Genomic DNA, 24,792 nt, shown 5'->3' on the forward strand with positions numbered 1-24,792 from the left:
CCTATGTTGTCTATCTTGGCGGTAATCTCATTTCCTGGAGCTCCTGCAAACAACGAGCCGTTGCTCGTTCATCCACTGAGGCTGAGTACCGCGCCATTGCTTGCACCGCCGCTGAACTTGCTTGGATCAAATCCCTGCTTCGTGAACTTGGTGTTATGCCCTCCTCCACTCCTGCCATTTCTTGTGACAATATTGGTGCCACCTTCTACTGTGCCAATCATGTTCTCCACTCTCGCATGAAACACATCGACATTGGTTTTCAATTTTTTCGTGATTTGGTCACTTGTGGGCTCCTTCAAGTGTCTCATGTTTCCACCACTGATAAACTCGCTGATGCTCTCACAAAGCCTCTGTCTCGCCACCGTTTTCAACTTCTCTGGTCCAAATTGGTGTTGCTGACGGCGCCACCATCTTTTGGGGGCGTATAAGGGAATCACCACAGTCATTGCCAATCAATGCCTCATCTCCAGCAATCTTGCCGCTGCCAAATCTGGCTCTTCCAGTAGCTTCATCGTCAACTCCTCAGAATCAATCAAAGGCTTCCCTTCCTAATTTATCTTTATGTTGACTTTGTATAATAACTCTAATTGATCTTGTATTCAATCACATATCTACTTACTCTAGTTAGCATCATCAAATCTGTATATAAACTTTGTACTGCTCATTGTATTAATCATTCAGTGAATACAAAAACATCTTTTCAATATTATTCTTTACATAAGATATCTGATAACAAGGAATAATTAGTAACTACAATATCAATAACTTACAGTCCAATACGTATACAACCGGGGCAGTTGATCGCTATTTATTGATGGTGAAACCTATGACAACATGACATGTTAATGGATGGAAGAAAAAACCCGGGACGAAATTTAGGATGTTTTAGAAATCAAACATTACCATCCAGCCAGCAACAAGAACATTAAGTTCGTTACGCGGGCCCCTTATGACAAAAACATTGCCAGAGCTAGATTGGTCTTCTGAATCCAAGCTTAGGTTGTATACATAACCAATCCCCCAAACTCCAAAGTATTTGGCACCTTGTGTTTCCTTCAATTTAACGAATACTTGATGTGATCTCACAACAAGCAATATTGAAGGATGTTAGAAGGCCTATGCCAGATATATTACGTGAGACATTATTAATTGTACAAAAAATTAAGAGATCATCCGTAGAGGAGCATAACTTACGTGAATGTTCCAGGGAAGAGGATTCGTGTCTCCGGTGTTGCGAAACATTTGGTGTGCAAGATTTTTGGCCCTTACTAAATCATCCTTTGTTGTTCTGTGTATGGGAACTGTTCCATCAGGGCATGCTTCCCTCTTAGACCATGTTTCGGATATCGGATCAGCCACCGGAGCTGAGTTTTTCATCTGAGCTGGAAATGAAGTTGGTCGCAGCTGCATAAAAAATTGTAATTCATCTTAAATTTTCGGAATTTTGTAAGACAATTAACAAAATGTGTGCAATTTTTTTTTTCTTCTAATAATACTATAGATTAACTAGTAAAGTACCTGGATTTTGTGATTCTTGAGTAAAGGGTTATCGAAGGCAGGCTGCGAGCAACATGTAACACATACAAAAACTAGAAAATAACTATTTTAATTCCAAGAATACCTGACAGGAGGTTTGTTAAGAGTCCGAAGCTGTGTTTCCAGTTCCAAGTCTTCTTCTCTAGTGGTGGACAGCCATAATTTGTTAAACAAAAGCATAGGATGAGCAGCAGTTTTACCATTCTTGAGGTCATGTTAATTAGCAGAACCCACAACTAATAACACCACAAAACTTTACTAGAGAAATATCTACTCCTTCTGATGACTTTGAAGAGAGCTTGCTTCTATTAAAAACCAATTTACAAGATTACAAAGGTAATTAATGTGGACAGGATAGAGTTTTGACCTTAATTATTATAACTTCCTTTCCTTTTCCTTTTTTTCAAAATGGAAAATCCATTAGTAAAATCATAAGTTTTCTTTACAATGATGATCTCTTCACCATTATTATTAGAAGAATATTATATTTTGGAGTATAGCCAGGCGGCTATACTGTTAAGATATTATATTTGCCGAGTATGGCCGAGCGGCTATACGTTTAAGATATTATATTTACCGAGTATCGCCGCCCGGCTATACTTTTAAGATATTATATTTTTGGGGTATAGCCGCGCGGCTATATGTTTAAGACAGTTAAAATATTATATTTTGAAGTATAGCCAGTCGGCTATACCGTTAAGATATTATATTTACCGATTATAGCCGCGCGGCTATACGCTTAAAATTTTATATTTTGCAGCGAGCCTCCTGTACATAATTTATCATTGATATTAAAATTTTAAAACAGGGCTAGAGGAGAAAATCAATCTACTAATCACTGCCGCAGAAGCCAATATATCAAGAAAGTTTGATATAAGGCTAATAACCAAACAGATAATCATGAAGACTTGGTCAGCATCTCAATATTATGAAGATCTGAGGAGTGTTGGTCTTCAGGATGTGCTGAAGCTGGACCATAATACACATGTTCTAACTACAACTACTTTTACTTTTCATAAAATTAAATTTCGTTGGCGAAAATCAATGAAAATGGTAAAAATTACTAAGGCATATCATGTGGCGAAAGAGAAAAAGAACAAGAGTTCAGTTTTAAGTCTCTCTCGCAACATGCTAGTAGCTTAAGTGATTAAGAGTATATACAACTCAAAAAAATCAAACTTAAACTTTTGATTGGATAACATAGGGGAATTTTATATGTCAAGGTATATACTACCAGGCCCTCCAAAACCAAATCTATAACCCCAAAGGGCGATCTTAGAATCTTTATCATTTTGTAGACGTACTTTTTGCCCTTGTTAAATATTAATTTGGCTGATAGTACTAAACATCTGATGTGAAAGACTTTTTTCCCTTGTTAAATATTCCTCTGTGGTTCTATGGATAGGAACTGTTCCATTAGGGTATCCTGCCTGCCTAAACCCTGCCTGCAATGGTTTATTCACAAGGGCTGATTTTTTCGTCTGGGTAGCAGGAATTGAAGTTGGTCTTAGCTACTAATGTGATAAATACTATCAATCATGGTGAAAATAAGAACAACAGCAAAAAATGAAAATAATCAACAGGTACTGATTATTTAGTGTACCTGAATTTTGTGATCGAGGGCAGGCTGATGATTGATGTCTACGCAATCTATGATATCACTGTCGAGCTTAATTCAACATAAAAAGGGAAAAAAATCAAATTTACAGATCGATAATATATCATTGTGACTCATATCAGAAGTATAAAAATTGTAACAAATGCAATCTACTAGCTAGCTCTAGATGGTAACTATTTTCATAAGGGTAAAGTAAAAATTGCTTTTGAGAAAATTCCAGTCAAATACAAGATTAAGTGGGTATATAATCAAGAATAGTACCTGAATGGTTTTGACAAGAGTTTTGTTAAGACTCTGAAGTTCTCTTTCTATAATTCCAAGTCCTCTTCTGTTGGAGCAGACATGGCCATGACTTTTCTGCAGCCATGGCCATGACTTTTCTGCAGCCATAATTTCTTAAACGAAAACATAGCATCACCAAAAGTGTCACCATTCTTGAAGTCATCCTGTTAACAAAAGGTCCACAATTTGTAACAGCACAATCTACCAGTGATTTTGAACAAAAGCCTTGCCTAGCTTTTTGAAGTTCATATATTGCTTGATGGGAGCAGAGAGAGCCAGCAGGATGTCTGCTGCATGTATGCTTCTTCAGCCAAGTTTAAGCTCTGCACATCCTCATAAAAGTCAAGCTTTCTTTCGTGGATAAGAAAAGGTTGTTACCTTATTAATTTTCCTTCATAGTCAAATGAATTAAACTGGAACTTAAAGTGGAAGAAGGAATGTGCGAAGTGATAGGTCGAAAATCGTTGGAGTTGTTGGAAGCCCAAGATTGCAAGACCTCATCAGCGACTACAGAGCAGTCTCAGTTTCAGAGAAACCTAATTGAAACGTACAAGTATGTGGTGGATATGCATTCCTCTTAAGCGTATGGCCATGGATTTCGAGAGGCTAAATGGGCGCAGTTGAAAAATATAAACTTCACAAAACAATCAATCATATGTTAACCTATAAAAAACTTCCAGAATAATGATGGCTTTCTTGTATAAATATACGCATTAATAAAGTTATGGGAAGAGGGTTTTGATTATTCATCAAAATGAAAATATCTTTCTTGCTTGCGTTGAAAGAGAGAGACACTACGTACGTTTACTCCCACATCGACAATATGGAGAATAACATAGCGCTTTATATTGCTTGAGTGCGGCTGAGAGGTCACGACCTTACTTGGACAGGATCTGTTCTATAGTAATCGTACCTCTGTATCCTTGATTTCTAAGGAGACAAGAATCCAAACTTGGTGGATGAATCATGACCGTGTGATCAGAGCGTGATTAACAATCGGATGGTCCTTGTGATCATCATGACCGTAGAGGATCGTTCTCAGTCAGTCTTCTCTGTCTGGGGTGGTCACACGGTTGTCTGACAAGTTTTCCCCCTTTTTTTTATTTCTCTTTTTTCTAAATTAAATTATTTGCTCAAAATCTGGCCAAACACAAATTATTTGACCATGAAGATCTTTAAATCAATCACTGTTGCTTGCTTCTGTAATCTTTGATGGTTAAATATCGAGGATCATCATTTTCAGTTTTCAGTTGTCTTTGAACACAAATTCACAGTTCTTGCTCTTCGAATATCACAGCTACATGCTCCCAAATCCTCTACATTCCATAACCACTACCACCTTCTTTTTAATTTCTTCTAGTGCAACCTTCACTTCTTCCTCAATGACAAACAGAAGAAAAGAGAGACCAAAGCGACAAAAGTCCCATTTTCAGTCCCACATCGATATGTAACGAAAAACTGAAGCGCTTCATATACCCAGTTGACGGCTGAGATGGATCTTGACCAAAAAGAGGATCGTTCTCCTCTCTTTTTAATTCCTTCCATTTTTGATTATTTGATACATTAATACTAAAATTAATGAATAATTTTACTTCATTTATTAATATGCTATTTGCCGAAAAGAGTGATAATATTCCGTATACGCTTATGTTACTTACCTCAATCTTGACCACATATTCAAGCAGAATATATTTTTATGTTGCATGACTCAATCTAATACTTATGTTTGTTGCGTATATGTCTTACTTAGTTTTGTTTTTATTTAATTTTTGAGTTATAGATAGCTTCAATAGTCTTTTAAATTCAAGGTATTTATTCAGCCCTTGAGGAAACCTTAGTCCCTTCTCTCTCAGAAAAAACACTCCCATAGCCGTTTTAACTTTGAGGGGAGATAAAGTCACTGTTTTTCCTTCCCTCTTCCCTCTTCTCTTCCTCCCTTCTCCTCCTCCCCCATTCTCGAAGACAGAATGCTTCCCTTATTTGTCTTCATTTTATAATGATTTTCCTCCAACCATCGTAAGTGGCGTCACGACGTCGGATCTCTACCACCATTCTTTTTGCAGTTTCTTTCAGTTTGGAATAAGTCGTAGAGACTCTTTGGGCTTGTTTGTTACATTGTGCAAGCTTGGATTGGCTTGGCTAAAGTTTTATCCCATGTTTGTTTCACCCGGTTCTAATTTTAAGTGGGATTAACTAATACTGGGCCCACCAAAAACACCTTCTTAGGTGCTCTTAGCGAAACCCGTCTAGAGAGGAGGGAATAACAGTCCTGACCCAAGCAACAAGCAACCACACCCAATCGCCCCACAACCAATGACCACCAAGCGGTAGCCACAACCACAATCCCCAACCACCAGCCACGACCACCCGCCACGACCACCCGCCACGACCACCAGCCACGGCCACCCAAGAAGGAGAAGACAAAATAGAAGAGGAAGAGGAGAGAACAAAAAATTTCCAAAAAACAAAACAAAGAAGAGGAAAGAAAATGGAGAAGAAGAGATGAGAGAAATTTTTCGCAAAAAACAGAGAAGAAGAAAGAAAATGGAGAAGAAAAGGAAAGAAAATGGAGAAGAAGAGGAGAGAAAATTTTAGAGAAAAAGAAAAGAAAAGTAGACATAAGAAGAGGAGAGAAAATGGAGAAGAAGAAGATGAGAGAGATGTAGAGGGGAAGAAGAAGAAAGAGATGCAGAAAGGTTCATTCCAAAAAGAAAAAAAGAGATGCAAAGAGGAAAAAAGAGATGGAGAGAGAAGAAAAGTAAAAAAAATATAAAAAAATCTCACTTAAAAAAAAAAAAAAAGTCATAGTCCAATAAAACATACACCAAATGTTGTACAAGTGTTATCCAGCTTATGCCAAGCCAAGCCAATCCATGACAGTACCAATATTTAATCCAGTCCATGACAGTTTCCCGTACCAAACGACCCCTTTGGGTTCTCTGTGTAGCTTTCACATCTCCTTTTGTAAGAGATTTTCACCTCTCCTTTGTGAGAGATTTTCATATCTCATTTGTGAAAGTTTTATTTGTATTGTTATGACTTGATTTTTTCAAGCTTTATATCTTTTTGATTATTCTGAGTTTGCAATATTAGTTGAGATACCTTTACTAGAGTTTCTTCGATTATGCATGATCGTCAGTGGAGACACACCATATTGTCTTAATTTTGATGTTAAATTGCTCCGTTATTATAATAGCCCTTTGTGGCTAGTTTGTATTGGTCATTTGTGACTAATGGCTTTTTTGGCTGAAATATGAATGCAATCACATAATCTTTTTGAAAAAAAAATCAGGGTATTTATTGTTAACTTCTTACTATTTCTTTGTATATTAAGATATTGGAGGAGAATTGGAGGCAAAAGATAAACAAGGCATGTGTCAAACTTGGAGTATAGGATCGCTTTGATTCATCGAAACAAGTATCACGCTGATTACATTTTTGCCAAAAAAAAGGGTTCCAAATAATGACAACCTTACAATATAACTTGTAAAAATCAATAAAGTTATTATAACAATTTTTTTATTGTTCATCGATAAATCTTTTCTTGCTCACTTTTTCAAATAAAAGCCACGTTGCAATCTCCGACCCCCAACTATTAAAAAATTGAACTGAAGACCAGAGAGACCAAAGCGACAAGAGTCCAATTATTAGTCCCACATCGACGTTTTACGAAAAACCGAAGCGCTTCATATATCTAGTTGACGGTTGAGAGGAAGCGACCTTACTTGGACAGGATCTGTTCTATAGTAATCGTACCTCTGTATCCTTGATTTCTAAGGAGACAGGAATCCCAACCTGGTGGATGAATCATGACCGTGTGATCAGAGCGTGATTAACATTCCGATGGTACTTGTGATCATCATGACCAAGGAATCCCAACCATGAATCATGACCGTGTGATCAGAGCGTGATTAACATTCCGATGGTACTTGTGATCATCATGACCAAGGAATCCCAACCTGGTGGATGAATCATGACCGTGTGATCAGAGCGTGATTAACATTCCGATGGTACTTGTGATCATCATGACCGTAGAGGATCGTTCTCAGTCAGTTTCTCTGTCTGGGGTGGTCACACGGTTGTCTGACAGGCTCCCCCTTTTTTTTTCAATTTCCTTTTCATTTTGTTTATTTGATAGATTAACGCCTCTGAAGCTTGCTGTTTGGGTCGGATGTGTTCTAACCTTTTTTTTTTTTTTTTTTTCAAAAGTCTCCTTTTTTTTTTTATACATATTATAGCCTTTTAGTACAAAGTATATACTTGTTAATAATAAATTATTCCATGAATACAATTTTACTCAAGCTTAATGTTTCATAATCTAAATTTTGAAAGGATTTATATGTTTTGAATTTATTATAGTAGAGTTTTCTTTGTCCAATAAACAAAATTCATATTGGAAGAAGGGAAGTCGAACACCGGATGCAGGATTGTGTTGGTTTAACTAAATGTTGATGGATGCAGAAAAGAGTTGTGGTGAGATTGTAATGGTGAAAGGATGAGAAGAAATTTTTGTGTGAGTGTCCTTCAATGTAAAGCAAGGGATGGGGGTTTGGGGAATTGCACACTAAAGAAGGTTTGCACATCAAATGACCCATTAATGTAATGATTTAGAGCAATTGCTTCTCGAGGATAGGTCCTGAGTTCGAGTCCTAGCATCAATGTAATGTGTGTGAGTCTAACATATTATCGTCCCTCTTTCCAAAAAAGGTTTGCACAAATACGACCAAAGATTTTTTTTATTATAACAATTTATCACCCATATTTCATTTTCAGTCGAATTTCACTGTTCATCATGTGTCGTACAAGTGGGCCCTTTTTCAAGTGTACTTTGGCAACTTAAGAATAGGTCCACACGCAAAGGACTCACTAGTGTAGTGGTTTGGAGCAATTGCTCCTTCATGAAAGATTAGCATCCGTATAATGTGTTTGAGTTTAATATGATATTGCCTCTTTCAATAGGAAAGGTCTTCCACAAAAATAAAAATAAAAAAAGGAATAGGTCCACATATGCATAATGTGATGTGTGTCGGCGAAAATTGACAGTGGTGGTGCATTCACATTAAAAGAAACTTTGCATGGTAAGTTGCCAAAAACTTTAATTTGGATGGTATATATGCACAAACGTCAATGTGATGTTTGTATAATTTTTCCACAAAAAATTTGGTAGCAAAAAAACTATCTTAAGAAAATGGGCCAAAATAAAAATCAATTTTAAATGTACAAAAAAAAAATGTTTTTAAAAAATTCCTTAGAGGTACTTCTTTTCCTCTCACCAGTATCACTTTGAGAAAAATGAAACATTTTCTGGAAAAAAAAAGGGAAATTTTTTTTAAAATTTTGTTTTGGATAAACCAACATTTTCTTGATAGAACAATGTCTATATATTATTTGTAGTGAAAGCACACGCATTTTTGGCAAAAAATAAAAAAAGGAAAGAAAGAAAGAAAAAGATGCACATTAAACATAACTGATAGAGTTATAGGGATGAACGCCTTACTTAACGACGTCAATTCATGAATGGGCATCATGGACACCAACAGTTTATAAACATAACGGCTATTATATAAACCTTTCTGAATTTTGAAAATTCAAAATTGAAAGTGAGAAAAAGAATATAAAAGTAGCAGAAACCAAACCCATTCTAAAAGGTGTGAGAGCATTTCGTCGATCCTGAATCTTCAGTCTCCAAAATTCTTCTCCAGAGAAAAGATTCGAGCAGTTGACTTTCCTTCTTTGCACTTTCATCGTTTTATTAGAGGTTTGCTTCTTACCCTTTCTCAGTTTTTTTCTTTTTTTCAATGTTTTCAAATTCGTTCTTCCCTGTGTTTTTTTGGTGTTGCATAGCTCATATGATGTTGTGCTAGATCTTTGTATTAAGAATGTAAATAAAAATCCTGAGTTTAAGAGCTTTGATTTTCAGTAATTCATATTTAAAACTGTAGAGTTCTTGGGAAGTTGAACTACTAAATTTTCAGAGAAGTTAATTAGAAATTTCAGAATTGCTTTGTTTTTTATGCAAGATATTTTCTCAGCAACCAAACAGTTGTAAAGAATCTCTTATTTCTACATAGTTTTTAAGCAACTGAAGGTTTCTTTCAGGTGGGTATTTGGTTATTGCCTCAAAGATGAATGATCTAATGACTAAGTCATTCCTCAGTTACGTGGACCTCAAGAAACAGGCCACGAAAGACCTTGAATCGGAACCCGACCTCGAAATGGGCAAACTTGGCCCTGCTGATGAACAGAACCTCACCCAATTTTTCGAACAAGTGACCGCAATCAAGGCTGATATGGAAGAGATCACAAACCTTCTTCTTGATCTTCAGGACCTGAATGAAGAAACCAAGTCTACTCACAGTGCTAAAGTTCTTAGAGGGCTAAGAGATAGAATTAATGCTGACATGGTAGCTATTCTGAGGAAAGCAAAAGGCATCAAAGCAAGATTGGAGTCGCTTGACCACTCTAATATGGCTAATCGAAATGTATCAGTGGCGTACAAGGAAGGTAGCCCTGTTGATCGAATGAGGATTTCGGTGACTAATGGTTTGAGAGCTAAGCTGAGAGATATGACGAATGATTTTCAGTCCTTGAGGGAACAGATTGTTAAAGAGCACAAAGAAGGTCTCAAGAGGAGGTATTATAATGCCACAGGAGAGGAAGCAAGTGAGGAAGTGATTGATAAGATGATTTTGGAAAGTGGGCAGGTAAAAGTTTTTGAGGGGAAGGTTGAGCTGGCAATGGAGAATCAGCAGAGGCATGAGGCCTTGAAGGACTTGCAGAGAAGCTTGACAGAACTCCATCAAGTTTTCCTGGATATGGCAATGATGGTTGAAAAGCAAGGGGAACAAATGGATGATATTGAACAGAACGTGGCTGATGCTGGAGCTTACATTCATGATGGAACCAATGCTCTTTTTTCTGCTAAGCAGATGAAGCAGAGAAGAGGAAGATGGGTTTGTTGGATTGGGGCTTTGGTGTTGCTTGTGTTGCTGGTATGCCTGATTTCCATCTTAGCTTCTTGAAATCGTAGAGATCAAAGTTCATCCTGAATGTGGCTGTTATTGTTGTGCTGTAGTGGAGTTTTGGTCTGTGAATAATATACCGGAGTTGACTACACTGGCTGGCGGATTCAATGGTTTCTTTCATTGCATTTGTCATTTAGAATGCACGGTTTTATGACTTTCTTGTTTTAGGCTTAGCAATATGTTTGATGTATCTCCTCATCTTTCCACATCTTTTTCTTCCTGTAATTTGGATTTTTTTGGAACAGAGATTCTCTTCTTGATTGTTTTGAAGCTTGATATGCATGATTTTGGGCCTACATGTGATCTGAAACATATTGCTCTTTTGTTATTGGTGCTTCTGCTCGGTAGATTTATGCATGTTGGTGACTCATCGACTGAAGCTGATAGTTTATTTCTATTTTTCATGTTGCATCTACAAATATGCTAGGAAGGGAGCTTTGGTCTAGGTCCAAGGTTTAGAGAGCTTAAAGGAGCCTTATATCTCGCAATATGGAGGGTTTATAACCATTTCAATTTTTTATTTTTTATTTCCAAATATAACCATTTCAATTTTAGATTTAGTTAATTATATTTTTTGTGCTAAAGTATAGAGAAACAAGAGGAAGAATGGAAGTGAGAATGAAAGTGGAGATGGCATTTAGAGGGAAGATGAGAGGGGAGGATGGGAGGGGAGGATGGGAGGGAGGAGTAACAAAAGTGACAACAAAAACTAAAAACTGAAATCTGTTTGAAATTGTTTTCACTTTCAAGTTTTTGTCACTTTTGTAACTCCTCCCTCCCATCCTCCCCTCTCATCCTCTCTCTCAATCTCACACTCACACTCACTCCCATTCTCACTATTATTTTCCTCTATACTCTAGGATACAAAATGAAAACTAAAAACTAAAATTGAAATGATTATCAAATGGGCCCTTAGTTAGCCACTTTGAATTAAAATGTGGCCTTCTGTTTGGTTATGTTGCTGTGTTTACCTGGATTATCAGCCCTGAACCTTATGGCACCCCAACCACCAGTGGGAACTCCAACTGTGTTTCTCTCAAGGGGATCCACCAAGTTATACTTTGCTGGGTCCTTTTTGGGGTCGAAGTTCCCAAGTCCGGTCCCAACAACAATTAAATTGTAACCATGAAGGTGGAAGGGATGTGATTCCACTGTGAGAAGATTGGTGTCTTGTAGCACCAACTCAACTGTTGAATTGAAGGCAAGTTTGCTAAGCCGGGTGCCTAGCTTAGTGCCAAGGTTGGCATTGAGTGGTGCACCCCTGTAATTGAAAGGTGTGGAGGGCAGTCTGGGAAATCTGCGGTGAATACTCCCATGGGGCATCACAAATGTGACTGTTTAAAGAAGCAGTGAGCCGTTTTCCATTGAGGCAAGTCGTGCATTGGTTAATTCCCAACCCGATCGTGTAAAAGAGATGTCGATCAACGTTAAGAGGTACACTGGCCGGGAACTGTGCTGTGTTTAGACTTCTTAGCTTGGCATTGAAGCTCAATGCGAAAGCTGTGTTATTGAGTGCAGGAAGTTGGGGAAGAACTGGCTGCACAGTATTTGGGATGCCTTTGTACTGCAGTATTCCAGTGGTAGTTTTGTTGTCAATGGAAACCGGTGCATCCATGAATGGCCTAGCCGCCATGAAATATCTTCCGAGCGCTCGGTTGGCTTGAACGAGAACATTCGTGGTCTGGCCTGGTGCTATTAGTATTGCTTGAGATGTGAATGGTTTGGTGTAGACTGCATCAATTTCTACCACTGTCAAGTTGTGACCAGCAATGGCAAAGAATAGCTCATCATTGAGTGCAGCATTGATGATTCGTAGCAGGTACGTCTTTCCCTGTTCAGCCTCCAATGCATAGGTATCTGAGATAGCAAAAACGAGAAAGGATGAGAATGCAAAGTCTCATTTTTCATGTCCAAATGGCAGTGCCATAAAACAAAAGTGGTCTCAGAAGTGTCATAGATGGGACAAGTTCTTGCATACAATGAGTACTTGGAAGCTTTTAACTTAAACGTGAACTAGTTTGTTACTGTTCTATTCTATACCCTCATTTGAACATAGACAATAAGCTATTTTGGGAGTGCTCGGATACACAATTGAAATCCACTATAAAAGATGGCTACCAAATACCAACTAGCTTCTTCCTTTTTGTGTGTGTGTGTGTGGCTAATATAGGGGCAAAGCCTAAACCAAAGAGACTATACAGAAACGTACCAACTAGCTTTAGCTATAGTTGTACTTTTCTTCCTAATATTGAAAGATGTCCCAAGTTTGAATCCTCCCTCACCGATTGAAATAATAGATAAATAAACGATGGCTCCCACATAATCTAGTGAAAGATGGACCAAACAAGCAAAAGAGTTTCTCCTAGAAAAGTACCACTCGACGGATGTAAAACTTTCATTTATCTATTTAAAATTTGGCTACCCTTAAAATTTTAAAGGCCTTGATACTTATAGTAAGCAAAACAAGAAGACGACACTTCTAAGTTTTGGACCAATTGGTTATTCAATATCTAGTTGTTAACTTGTTATACTGCTATGCCCAAATTCTCAAAAATTTCATGGTGCACCCAAAAAGTTGATTAGTACACCCTACTCTTCTTGGATGGATTTTGTTTTAGTACAAGTGATAGTCTAAATAACAGGAGAGAGAAGTTTCTCTTTCACACACTACACAGTGCCATGGGGGTTCGAACATGAGATCACTTGTCTGCAAATCGACGCCATTTTCCATTGGACTAGTACTCGTTGGCTTTCTTGTCAATTTTATCCCTAAACCCTAAGTTTCAATTTTGTCTATTTTATCCTTGTAGTTTTCAATTTGAAGCAATACAAGGATACATTTCAACTTCTGTCAAAATTTCTCCCAATTCCGTTAAGCTTTGACCACGTGTCCCTCACGTAGAGCGGGTATTTTGGTCCACTTGAGGCAAATTCATCCTAGTTTACCCAAATATTAACTCGGAGATGTAAATTTTTCTGAGACGCAGAACCCTAAAATTGTGCCTAAAGTGAATTGGAAAAGCTTCAACTTGTGTTTTACTATTACATCATTACATGGGCTCGAGTGAACTGAAATACCCCTCCACGTGAGGAGCACGTGGTCAAAGCTTAATGAAATTTGGAGGAATTTGAGAGAAATTAAAATGTGTCCTTGAATTGCTCAAAATTGAAACTACAGAGATCAAAGTGGTAAAATCAATAAACTACATGGACCAAAAATAAACTTTTGCTTTCTTTTATTTGATGAAATGCTGTTTTAAGTCACTTAGCGGGCCATTACAAACAGACACCAGGTGGCTATTTGAAGCTCAATTTTGATTTTTTTATGTTTTATTTCCTGGTTTTACAAAACAATTCATTATAAACCCCAGGACCAGAAAAAAAAAACATAAAAAATAAGAGTGCGCTCTTCCACCATCCGCGGAAGAAATGTCAGTTTATGAGGAAAATGCGAATATCCAAGACCACCATCCTCGGTTGCTACTATGGAGTACTATGTATGCCTTTATAAAATAAGATTTAGTGTTTTAGAGTTTATTAGAAATAAAATCTAACAAATATTTGTTGTGTTGCTAGACTCTCAGTCTAGATCATGGTTAGATGAAATCTTAATCTAATAGGCAACATAAATGTCAAATATCTGAAATTGGATTGTTACCCTTGTTTGAATTTTAAGGGGTACTTCTCTTCCATATGTCGGAATAGTTTCTAAGATCCCACGCTCCCATTGATTTTTAGAAAGAAAAAAAAAAGTAGTTGATAAAAATTTGAAAGCTTTTTTTTATTTATTTAATTGTACTTGGAAGCTTTTAATTTAAATGTGAACTAGTTTGTCACTATTCTATACCCTCATTTGAACATAGACAATAAGTGGCTACCACATAGCAACTAGCTTTTGTTATAGTGCTACTTTTCTTCCTAATATTGAAAGATATCCCAAGTTTGAATCCTCTCTTGCCGATTAATAAAATAGATAAATAAACAATGACTCCCACATAATCTAATGAAAGATGGAAGGTGACCAAATAAGCAAAAGAGTTTCTCCTAGAAAGGTACCACTCGACCGATGTAAAACTTTCATTTCTCTATTTAAAAGTTTAAAGTCCTTGATATTTATAGTAAGTAAAACAAGAAAGAAGAAACTTGCTTATAAGCTTTGGACTAATTGTTTATTCAATATATCTGGTTGTTAACTGGTTATAACAATGCCCAAATTCTCAAAAAATTTCTTGGTGCACCCAAAAAGTTGATTAGTACACCCACTCTTCTTGGATGATTTTTCTCATTTATAGTAAATGCACACGCTACAGTTACATGGGATTCGAATCTGAACCAACTTGTCTACAAATCAACGCCATTTTTCACTTGACTAGTCCCTAATAGCCTTATTGGATGGTCAATAAGGAAATGGTGTTTTAACTCACTTAGCCCAATGGGCCATTACAAACAGACACCACGTGGCTATTTGAAGCTCAACTTTGATTTTTATTTTTTATTTTTTATTTCCTGATTTTACAAAAGAATTCATAATAAACCCTAGGACCAGAAAAGAACATAAAAATTCAGATTGCGCGCTTCCACCATCGGCGAAAGAAATGTCAGTTTCTGAGGAAAATGCGAATATCCGAGACCACCATCGGCGGTTGCTGGCGGCGAAATACGAGCTGAGACGAAATCTGTACAAAGCCCTCTGCAAGGACCCGAGCCTTCCCAGCGACCTGCGCGAGGAGAACCGCTTCAAGCTCTCCAAGCTGCCCAGAAACAGCTCCTTCACGCGCGTCAGAAACCGCTGCATCTTCTCCGGTCGCGCACGCGCCGTCTACGAGACCTTCCGTATGTCCCGTATTGTCTTCCGTACTCTGGCATCTAAAGGCATGCTCAATGGCATCAAGAAAGCATCTTGGTAGCCACCGAACCGGTGCGTTTCGAAGTTCTTCATGTTATTGTTTGCAATTTTTCTGCTTCCGGAAATGGGTTTTTTAATAAATCGAAATGGTGTTTTGCTTGTAGCATATAGATAAGGGTATAAGCATGTAGCATCCAAAATAAACGTATCTCCTTCGCTGTGTTTCTATTTTTTTGGTCAGTTGTTTGAATTCAAGTATTCTACTACTTTGCTCTAAATAAGTATGACAACTTTGACTGATGTCCATTGTACCATTTTTAATGGATTAATATGACACCCTATGACTTGCATGTTAAACCTATTTTTCTTTTTCTTTTTGGATTCTTTGGCTGAGTTGCATCTTACAGTTTTCATCTTTTGTTTTTCTACAAAGTGGAATGGATGAACTTAGTGAAGATGGGGATTTTGGCGAATTTGTTTATGCATCTTTCTATGGTTGTAAGAACCCCAGCTAAACATAAGAATAGAAATGCAGAACCCCAGTAGAAATTGTTGGTTTTTGCCATTTTTCGTGACTTTAATGTTCATACACAATGGCAAGTTTTTGTAGGGATAAGACATGATAGCAGGTCAAGGTCTATGGTTTTATGGGGCTGTGGGCAAAATATAAAACAAATTTGGCATCAGTTTGTGAGATGGAGATGTTGTTGTCAACATTAGGTAGAAACTGTAGAGGTTTCATTTGAAAGTTTGGAAGCAACATACTGAAACTTTTTTGTTGTTTAAAGAAATGAGGGAAGCAGAGTAGCGGAAGATCGTCATCTTGTATTTTTTATTGTTTAGAGAAATGAGGGTTTAAGCAAGCAAGAGAGAGGTACGTGAAACATATGGCTCTCTCAGCTTCAGGGTCAAGGCAAATGGTTGGCATCCAGCGTGTGTTTCTTGTTGACATATCCACTTTCCCCCTTTTTTGAGCTTCTATGCAGTATGCATAAATGCCTTCATAAAACAAGATTTAGTGTTCAGTGTTTTAGAGCTTATTAGATATATAATCTAATGGAAATTTTAATGTCAGTTTGAATTATTTAAATCTATTTTGCTAAAAAATCTGACAAACATTTGTTATGTTGCTAGACTCTCAGTCTAGATCATTGGTTAGATGAAATCTTTAACCTAATAGGCAACATAAATGTCAAATATATGTGAAATTGGATTGTTGCCCTTGTTGAATTTCGACGAATTAAGTCTAGTGGTATTTCTCTTCCATATGTTGGAATAGTTCCCAAGATCCCACGCTCCCATTTATTTTAAGAAAAAAAAAGTAATTGGTCAAAATTTGAAAGCTTTTAATTTTTTTTTATATAGTATTTGAAGGCTTTTAATTTAAATGTGAACTAGTTTGACACTGTTCTTTACCTTCGTTTGAACATAGGCAATAAGATATTTTGGGAGCACTCAGAACACAAGTGAAATCCACCATAAAAGATGGCTACCACATACCAACTAGCTCTTGATATAGTGGTACGTTTCTTCCCAATGTTGGCTGATGTCTCAAATTCAAATCCTCCATCCCCGATTGATAAAATAAATAAATAAACGATGGCTCCCACATAACCTAGTGTAAGATGGACATAACAAGCAAAAGGGTTTTTCCTAGAGAGGTATGTACTATTTTTACACAACAGATGTAAAAGTTTCATTTGTCTATTTAAAATTCTAAAATCCTTAATAATATAGTAAGCAAAACAAGAAGAACCTTGCTTCTAAGCTTTGGGACCAATTGTTTATTCAATATCTGGTTGTTATACTGCTTACTAAGGACAAAATCTTGCAATGCCATCTAAAAATGGTATTGATCGCCATATAGCCACCCTTGCCTTATAGTTAGGTCTCTAAGTGTTTGAAAGGAACATTTTGAATATTTGACCTTATTTTTCTTGGGCCAGATTAGTGAGTGCATGAGTCTGGTTAAGAATGCAAAGACATGTTCCTGAGCTCAGTTCTATTGATTTTTAATGCTTCATATATATTGTCCATATATAAGGTCTTATAACGTTGAATTATTACCGTTTTCAGGGAACTCAAGCAAATTTCTTCTCGGCTATCAAACAGGCCACGATAGACCTTGAATCCAAACTGGACCTCAAAAGAACCTCACACATTTTTCTAAGAAGTGACTGCAATCAAGCCTGATTTCCACCTTAGCTTGTTGAAATTTTTGAGATAAAAGTTCATCTTGAATTTGGCTGTGATTGTTGACTATAATGGCAGATGGATTGAACCATTACTTTCATTACATTTGTCATGTAGGATGCATTTTGGTGATTTTTGTTTCCTTTATAGGTTTAATATGTTTCATTATATCTCTTCATCTTTCCCCATCTCTTTCTTCCTATAGTTTGGATTTTTTGGAACAGAGATTCTCTTTTTTGAATGCTTTGAATTTTGAAGCCTGATATGTATGGCTTAGGCCCTACGTGTGATCTGAACTATTTTGCTTTTTTGGTTATCAGAGCCTCAGCTTGTTAGAATTATTCAATCGGGATACTCTTCCATAAAGACTGATATCTCTCACTCACAACTTTCCGAGTTTGAATTTCGAAAGAAATTCCTCAGATATGTTTAATGCAGGTCTTTTTAAGCTCTGGTAGATTCAACCTAAAAACTTGGGGCCACTGTCATCCCAGAAATTTGTTGCAAGAAACAGGGTTTAAAATTAGCATTTAAAAGAATTCAATACACATTACACCCTTTTTATTGGGTCTTAAACAAGAATTTTTCTTGCACAACTCCTGCATTTTGTAGGAGTGTTTGCAAGAAATTGTCAGCCAAAAGGCTCAAAACAAACAATGGTTTGTGTTCCTCAAGAAGTACTACACTGCGGTTCGAGGGACTAACAAAGTGGAAGGTCTGTAGGTGGAGGCAAGATAGAGTGATCTGAGTCTTTCCCATTTTCCACCACGAATGCAGTCTTCAAACCCCAGCTGGTATGGAGCTCCAAATGACAGTGCATGAACCAGACACCTAAAGATGATCAATTACCGTTCAAAATATTAGTGAAATATCTAAAAAAAGAAGAGAGATTATTCTTGCTTAATTAGTAACTTCGAAGTTTAATGTAGCATGCTATTTGGTTAGTTTGATGTGTTTACCTGGATTATCAGCCCTGAACCTTATGGCAACCCAACCACCGGTAGGAACTCCAATTGTGTTTCTTTCGGGAGGATCCACCAAGTTATACTTTGCCGGGTCCTTTTTGGGGTCAAAGTTACCAACTCCAGTCCCAACAACAAAGAAATTGTAACCATGAAGGTGGAAGGGATGAGACTCCACTGTGAGAAGATTGGTGTCTTGTAGCACCAACTCAACTGTTGAATTGAAGGCAAGTTTGCTAAGCCGGGTGCCTATTTTAGTGCCAAGGTTGGCAATGAGTGGTGCACCAGTGTAATTGAAAGGTGTTGGAGGGCGGTCTGGGAAATCTGTGGTAAACACTCCTTTGGTGTTGAAATAATGAGCTTGAAGCAGCCCAATTTGGGGCATCACAAATGTGATATTGTTTAAAGAAGCAGTGAGCTGTGTTCCATTGAGGCAAGTCGTGCATTGGTTAATTCCCAACCCGATCGTGTAAAAGAGATGTCGATCAACTTTAAGAGGTACACTGGCCGGGAACTGTGCTGTGTTTAAACTTCTTAGCTTGGCATTGAAGCTCAATGCAAAAGCTGTGTCATTGAGTGCCGGAAGTTGGGGAAGAACTGGCTGCACAGTATTTGGGATGCCTTTGTACTGCAGTATTCCAGTGGCAGTTTTGTTGTCAATGGAAATCGGTGCGTCCATGAATGGCCTAGACGCCATGAAATATCTTCCGGGCACTTGGTTGGCTTGAACGAGAACATTCGTGGTCTGGCCTGGCGCTATTAGTATTGCTTGAGATGTGAATTGTTTGGTGTAGACTGCATCAATTTCTACCACTGTCAAGTTGTGACCAGCAATGGCAAAGAATAGCTCATCATTGAGTGCAGCATTGATGATTCGTAGCAGGTACGTCTTTCCCTGTTCAACCTCCAATGCATAGGTATCTGAGATAGCAAAAACAAGGAAGGATGAGAATGCGAAGTCTCATTTTTCATGTCCAAATGGCAGTGCCCTAAGACAAAAGTGGTCTCAGAACATCTAGTGTCATAAATGGGAAAAGTTCTCCCATACAATGAGTATATACAATGTAGCTCTCACAATAACTAGTTGCACGTCCCCCATGTGCATTGTATAAGCTCATTGTAGGCAAGAACTTTTCTACATAAGGCGGTGGCTTACGTTTTTCAGAACAGGGAAAGAGAGGCCCTGGCTTCCCATTGATGGTGTGTGCATCTGACATATTTGGTGGCAATCCCAGTTTGTTTCCTTGTTTAACAACCTCTTCGACGTCGTTATTCCACCATTCTCCTACACCATTCACAAGAAACAATACAATCATTTTCTGCATAAACTCTAAAAAAATTCTGTATATAGTTACAAATCTTATAGTTGCACCAACTCACCTAAGACAATATTAGCCTCCTTGTATGGCTGAGGAAATGGAAAACCAGTCCCTTGTTTAGGCAAGATGACAATTGCTCCATACACAGTGGCTCTTAGCCAGAAAATATGTGCATGCCACCATAGAGTTCCTCTTTGCCCTGTTATAGTGATATTGTAGGTGTAACTATGTCCTGTCTTGATAGGACATTGGGTGATATAGGCAGGCCCATCTGCCCACCCATTTCTATATTGCTTTAATCCATGCCTGCAGAATTCAATCAAAATATGACATTAATAAACCCAAATGTTCATTTTAGTTTTATGCTTGCATAATCATATGAATTCAAATATAAATTTCCTACCAATGAATTGACATATTGTATTGTGCATGGTTGGTAACATTGACAAGAAGTGTATCTCCTTCTCTAGCATAAACTGTAGGTCCAGGGAACATCCCATTTACTGTAACAATTGGTTTAGAATGGCACAACCTGCTCACATTCTTCACTTGAACCTGAAAATAATTTTTGGGACAGATAAATAATAACCAGATATATAATGCATGCAATTTAAGTCTGCCATTTTGAGTTGCTCACATCGAATCGGTATGTCTTCAAAGAGGCTTTTGCCGGAGTGGAAAAGAACACAACTAAGCATAAGAAGAGAAGTGCAGAAGAACCCCAGCAGAAACTGTTGGTTTTTGCCATTTTTCGTGACCGAATCGTTTCTATACAATGGCAAGTTTGTAGGGATGAGACATGGTAGCAAGTCAGGTTCTAATGATTTTATATGGCTGTGCCCAAAATCTAAAATAAACCATCAGTTTGTTTATGTTAGATGGAGTTGGTGTTGTCAACATTAGGTAGAGGCTGTAGAGGTTGTACATGAAAGCTTTGAAGCAAAATACTGATGGGGACTTTTAGTGTAAAGCCAACTTGAAGAGGCAAACAGAGTAGCTGAAGAACTTAATCTTGTATTTTTTATCGTTTAGGAAAATACAAGTATAATCAAGAGAGCTACTTGAAACCTAAATGTGGATCTCTCAACTTTACCTTCAAGGAAAATGGTTGGCATCAAGCGTATCTTCTCTGTTCACATATACACTTTGGGCCTTTTTCCTTTTGTTCTGGCTTCTACCCCGTCAACGTTAAGTGCAGGTGTTTTACTTTTCATAAGTAAATGAGGTTGGTTGGTTTAATATGTTGAGTTGAAACTTGAAAATTGTTTTCCTTTGTCAGATTTTTTCTTTGGCTGTTGTCACTTGAAATCATTGTTATGGAGAATAATATTAGCCATTCCTAGAAATTTTATTTAGTTTGGGATGGGGAATCAATCTTATCCGTTGTGCCTCTTCAGGTCTGATGCAAGATGGATGCTTCATCTGTACTTTATAACAGTGTTAAAGCACATGCTTCTGTTGCAACATTACACCAAAAAGAGATTGAAGGCGGAATTGTTTGGGCACGCCAGCTGGGTGGGGAGGTAAGTCAAATGTGTACAGCTTACTACAAATTCAGAAGTTGTTGAATTGCTCTAGCTCATACATTCCTTATTTGAACCAAGTTAAGGATTTCCATTGTTTCTAAGTAACTTTGGCTTTGGGATTTTTGGTTACCATTTCAAGTTGAGCTCTATTTGTTCTTGGATATAGTTCAAATAGATAAAAAAAATTACGAGGCACAGATATTATAGGTTTTAGCAGTATCTGTTGGGCAGTACAGGGACCATAAACAAAAAATGTATGCGGAATACTGATGTTGACATGCTCTTACTTTGCATGCAAGGAAAAAATCAGCATTGAGATTTTGCAGGAGATAAAGTCAGGCATTTATTTTTTGTTTAGCATTATCGGTTGTTAGTCATGTTATTGTTGTCATTGATGTTATTTGCAATGATGGAGTTATTATATTTGCTTATTGTTGTCATTTATGTTATTGGTGGTGGTGGTGTTATTATATTTGCTTCTAAACAGCTCGGTTGTTTTTCTGGGCCAGGGTGCCAAGACTTGGAAGTGGAAGCTCATTGTTAGAGATATTCCTTTCAAGGGTTTTTTTCTCATTGTATTGTCATATGACATTCTTTTTCCTTAGGGGAGAGCTTAAATTAAACAAGTTTGCTTACGTAAATGCAGGCCAAAGAGAATGAAATAAAAGAGATATTTTCATCAGCAGTGTTTTTCTTGGATGTAATTATACCACACAATTCTGATACAGGGTATATTGTCATTGTCCATTGTTGTTTTTCGCTCCTAATGGAAATATATTTTCTGGTCTTCGTTCTTATTTTGATATTTTATTCCTCGTTCGCAGGTTGCCTAAAGGTTTAGCATTTGTCCAATTCACACGCAAACAGGATGCAGAAAATGTACATTTGTGATTTGTGGTTTACTTTTGGAGTACATAATGAAGCCCTGGGTTCATTAACATTTTTCTTTTTCTTTCTCAGGCAATAAAAAAGTTAAAAAGGACAAATGCTTCATAAAAGACCCATAGCTGTTGACTGGGCTCTTTCAAAGCAGATATATGGTAGTGTCACTGTAAAAAATGCTGTTCTTGCTTCAGAAGATTATTGTAACTCTATTCTCATTTAGCAAACTTTTGTCTTACTGTAATGGATTATCCTGAATGGTTGGCATTTTCTTTCCTCAAAACATTACAGGAAGGTCTTATTCTTGAGGGAACTCCAGCTGCAGAAGGGGTTTCGGGCTAGCGATATGTTGAAATGCCAAATGTAAGTTTGTTGATTTCTTTGTTTCCCTAGATATTGCACATGCATGCCCTCTCCATGGGATACCGTAGCACGATACAATTCGTACATGATTTTATTTGGACAAAATATCTTTTCAATTAATACAATCATTTGTAATTTAATCCTTCAATTTTTGGTCCCTGTAACGTGTATTTGCATTTTAGTTTAACTACTTTTCTCTTAGCAAATTTTTTTTTAAAAAAAAAAAAGCTTATAGACTTCATGTTTCACATTCCTTTGCAACATATTTTAGTGAATTTCTGAAACCATGCAGGGAGGAGAGGAGCAAGATGATGAAGCTTCAGTCTCCAAATTTTCATGTCTCGAAGACAAGAATATTTATAAAAAAATTGTTGAAGTCCATGACAGCAAAAGAACTACAAAAACTTTGTATCGATGCTGCTACCTCACGAGCTACAAAACAAAAACCTATGATCCAACAGGTTAGTCAGGCTCTATTTGAGGCTTTTTTTGGGTATATTTGTATGGAACTTTCTCGTATTTGTAATTGATATTGTTCATGCAGAGGATATGAAGAAAGGAAAGCTTGTTGCAAAGAATTTCTCTCATGGAGCTGCTTTTGTTGAGTTTACAGAGCATCAGCATGCACTTGTGGCCCTGAGAGTTTTGAACAACAATCCTGGTAACTTAATTCCTCAAAAGTGTAATATCCATATTGACATATGACGCTGATTATTAGTAATCTCTAAACTGCAGTCTCAATTTCAGTCTTTTTATGTTGGAAAAAAAAAAATTATATATATATATTCAAATGCATTAACTCCATTGTATTATAATTTAAGATGACGTAACTTGCAGAAACTCTTGGTCCTGAGCATCGCCCAATTGTGGAGTTTGCACTTGAGAATGTTAAAAAATTGAATATACGAAATACTAAGATACAAGCACAGCAGCATGCAGCTCATCGTAATTGGGAAAACGTGCATCAAAATGAAGGCTCAAATAGACCAGATACTCATCCAAGCAAGAAGTCCAAAAACTCGAAACAAAAAGGGGAGAAGCGAAAATTGGATGATTCAGTACCAAATAAAGAAGATGAAGTTGAAAATAAGTTTAGTGATGGAGCTGCCACCGAAAGACAGAGAGGTTCTAAGAGGCAGAAAAAGTAGTTGCTATAAATTTTGCACATTGTATAACTTTTGGCAATATTTGTAAGCATGAAATTTACTGTCTGGCATTTTGGTTGAAAAACGATTGATTTGTCCTCAAACTTGGGCTTTTATTACTCGTAGAGATTTCTCCTAGTAATGTTTAATCTATCTTGAAAAAAAAAAAAAAAAAAAAAAGGGTTTTAAGATAGATTTTGACTGGTTTGGCTGGTTCAGTTTGGTTTCTTGCTTTTAAGTTTAGATTTTCGGGGTTAAGCCTTATCCCTTCATAACTTCAAAATGATGCTTATTGTATATCGCATTTCATTTCATCTGGTGTATTTATGCAGAGGAATTAATTTATGAGAATGGAAGATGGTGCTGCGTTGCTAATTCTTTGTCGGCATACCCTTTTCTTTTGAGCAAACTAAAAGGAAAATCTAAACATACAAAAAATTAGCAAGGAGAATTCAAGAGAGCAGCTCCAATTTTTTATCAAATTAACCAATTTAGAGTAAATGGACAAATAGATTCAGTACTTTTATCTAAACAAAAAAAAAAGACAATTAAAGAAACTATGTATCTACTAAGAAGAGAAACTAAAGCCGATCAAAATCGTGGTACAAATATATTCATCTACAGCTATCACTTGTAGAATTAGTATCTTAGATACAAGCCATGAGCTCCTTCATATATGATTCTGTCCAGTTAAAGTAGCTGCTGTCGACATTCTCGGAGTTACTTGGGCTGCAAGCATCCTCTACTTTGGTTTCACCAAGTATTTGTTCAATGTTGAAGATAGGATTGTCCTCGAAGAATGTCGGATCAGTCGGATCAACATCATCATAAGAGACCACAAGTTCACCACCAGTTAGACTAGAAGAGCAGCCTTGTTCTACATGCGATGATGATTCTGCCGGTGATCCCATTTGATGATCTTTTTTCATCTTTTTGTTTGTGCTCCTCTTCTTTTGTACTTGATCTTGTGATGAACGCTTTAAATTTATTTCCTTACTCAAGGCCCTATCGTTTTTCCTCATCCGGCAAATCACGAAATCGAAATCGTAACTACGATCATTGTAGTCATTCTTGGGACCAACAAAAAGACCATAT

General features: G+C 37.1%; 4 protein-coding genes, 1 non-coding gene and 4 pseudogenes across 10 annotated transcripts; 6 read left to right on the forward strand and 3 right to left on the reverse strand.

Moving 5' to 3' along the window:
• Positions 1 to 452: 452 nt before the first annotated feature.
• Positions 453 to 3,544, reverse strand: LOC110774249 (protein neprosin-like). Its single transcript, XM_088245831.1, has 6 exons — positions 3,416 to 3,544; positions 3,140 to 3,205; positions 1,519 to 1,560; positions 1,195 to 1,404; positions 904 to 1,053; positions 453 to 548 (listed from the first exon to the last, which is right to left on the reverse strand). The coding sequence occupies exons 1-6, from the start codon at positions 3,542 to 3,544 to the stop codon at positions 453 to 455; spliced, it is 693 nt and encodes a 230-aa protein (XP_088101957.1).
• A 764-nt stretch (positions 3,545 to 4,308) lies between these two features.
• Positions 4,309 to 4,523, forward strand: LOC148292455 (small nucleolar RNA U3). The gene has a single exon (XR_015827135.1). It is a non-coding gene; the product is annotated as a small nucleolar RNA U3 (small nucleolar RNA).
• A 2,628-nt stretch (positions 4,524 to 7,151) lies between these two features.
• On the forward strand, positions 7,152 to 7,343 carry LOC148292456 (small nucleolar RNA U3; annotated as a pseudogene).
• A 3-nt stretch (positions 7,344 to 7,346) lies between these two features.
• Positions 7,347 to 7,529, forward strand: LOC148292457 (small nucleolar RNA U3; annotated as a pseudogene).
• A 1,521-nt stretch (positions 7,530 to 9,050) lies between these two features.
• On the forward strand, positions 9,051 to 10,746 carry LOC110774253 (syntaxin-112 pseudogene; annotated as a pseudogene). Its single transcript, XR_015826487.1, has 2 exons — positions 9,051 to 9,194; positions 9,536 to 10,746. The product of XR_015826487.1 is annotated as a syntaxin-112 pseudogene (transcript).
• A 640-nt stretch (positions 10,747 to 11,386) lies between these two features.
• Positions 11,387 to 12,860, reverse strand: LOC110774248 (laccase-11 pseudogene; annotated as a pseudogene).
• Positions 12,861 to 14,980: 2,120 nt separating this feature from the next.
• Positions 14,981 to 17,757, forward strand: LOC110774257 (small ribosomal subunit protein uS14m-like). Of its 3 annotated transcripts, none has more exons than XR_015826306.1 (3): positions 14,981 to 15,379; positions 16,740 to 16,828; positions 17,384 to 17,757. XR_015826306.1 is itself a non-coding variant. In XM_088245487.1 (2 exons), exon 1 carries the CDS (start codon positions 15,057 to 15,059, stop codon positions 15,366 to 15,368), a length of 312 nt encoding a protein of 103 aa, XP_088101613.1. In that variant the 5' UTR covers positions 14,985 to 15,056; the 3' UTR covers positions 15,369 to 15,379; positions 17,384 to 17,757. The 3 variants fall into 3 exon arrangements, 1 of the variants encoding a protein (XP_088101613.1); XR_015826305.1 differs by lacking the exon at positions 16,740 to 16,828 and having other exon boundaries at positions 14,985 to 15,379; positions 17,384 to 17,468; positions 17,525 to 17,757; XM_088245487.1 differs by lacking the exon at positions 16,740 to 16,828 and having other exon boundaries at positions 14,985 to 15,379.
• Positions 17,758 to 18,200: 443 nt separating this feature from the next.
• LOC110774244 (laccase-11-like) lies at positions 18,201 to 20,581 on the reverse strand. Its single transcript, XM_088245483.1, has 6 exons — positions 20,419 to 20,581; positions 20,185 to 20,336; positions 19,843 to 20,087; positions 19,619 to 19,747; positions 18,460 to 19,383; positions 18,201 to 18,331 (listed from the first exon to the last, which is right to left on the reverse strand). Exons 1-6 carry the CDS (start codon positions 20,527 to 20,529, stop codon positions 18,201 to 18,203), a joined length of 1,692 nt encoding a protein of 563 aa, XP_088101609.1. The 5' UTR covers positions 20,530 to 20,581.
• Positions 19,211 to 24,018, forward strand: LOC110774246 (uncharacterized). 3 transcript variants are annotated; one of them, XM_088245485.1, is made up of 9 exons: positions 19,211 to 19,345; positions 21,179 to 21,304; positions 21,817 to 22,036; positions 22,132 to 22,186; positions 22,268 to 22,347; positions 22,481 to 22,552; positions 22,845 to 23,013; positions 23,097 to 23,213; positions 23,390 to 24,018. In XM_088245485.1, exons 6-9 carry the CDS (start codon positions 22,544 to 22,546, stop codon positions 23,698 to 23,700), a joined length of 606 nt encoding a protein of 201 aa, XP_088101611.1. In that variant the 5' UTR covers positions 19,211 to 19,345; positions 21,179 to 21,304; positions 21,817 to 22,036; positions 22,132 to 22,186; positions 22,268 to 22,347; positions 22,481 to 22,543; the 3' UTR covers positions 23,701 to 24,018. The 3 variants fall into 3 exon arrangements, with proteins under 3 accessions (XP_088101611.1, XP_088101612.1, XP_088101610.1); XM_088245486.1 differs by having other exon boundaries at positions 21,954 to 22,036; XM_088245484.1 differs by having other exon boundaries at positions 21,179 to 22,036.
• The last annotated feature ends 774 nt before the right edge of the window (positions 24,019 to 24,792 follow it).

This window comes from Prunus avium, chromosome 8, assembly GCF_965620075.1.
Source record: "Prunus avium chromosome 8, drPruAviu1.hap1.1, whole genome shotgun sequence".
Lineage (NCBI taxonomy): Eukaryota > Viridiplantae > Streptophyta > Magnoliopsida > Rosales > Rosaceae > Prunus > Prunus avium.

Excerpts from the sequence above, each read along its gene's own strand:
- LOC110774249 (XM_088245831.1), bottom strand. The coding sequence starts at position 3,544 with ATGGCTGCAGAAAAGTCATGGCCATGGCTGCAGAAAAGTCATGGCCAT. Across the intron at positions 3,206-3,415 it reads CTCTTGTCAAAACCATTCAG|CTCGACAGTGATATCATAGA; the intron begins GTACTATTCTTG and ends TGTTGAATTAAG. Across the intron at positions 1,405-1,518 it reads TCAAGAATCACAAAATCCAG|CTGCGACCAACTTCATTTCC; the intron begins GTACTTTACTAG and ends TTTTTTATGCAG.
- LOC110774257 (XM_088245487.1), top strand. The coding sequence starts at position 15,057 with ATGTCAGTTTCTGAGGAAAATGCGAATATCCGAGACCACCATCGGCGG.
- LOC110774244 (XM_088245483.1), bottom strand. The coding sequence starts at position 20,529 with ATGGCAAAAACCAACAGTTTCTGCTGGGGTTCTTCTGCACTTCTCTTC. Across the intron at positions 19,748-19,842 it reads GGAGGCTAATATTGTCTTAG|GAGAATGGTGGAATAACGAC; the intron begins GTGAGTTGGTGC and ends TGAATGGTGTAG. Across the intron at positions 18,332-18,459 it reads GTTCAGGGCTGATAATCCAG|GTGTCTGGTTCATGCACTGT; the intron begins GTAAACACATCA and ends GATCATCTTTAG.
- LOC110774246 (XM_088245484.1), top strand. Across the intron at positions 23,014-23,096 it reads AAAAACCTATGATCCAACAG|AGGATATGAAGAAAGGAAAG; the intron begins GTTAGTCAGGCT and ends TTGTTCATGCAG. Across the intron at positions 23,214-23,389 it reads AGTTTTGAACAACAATCCTG|AAACTCTTGGTCCTGAGCAT; the intron begins GTAACTTAATTC and ends CGTAACTTGCAG.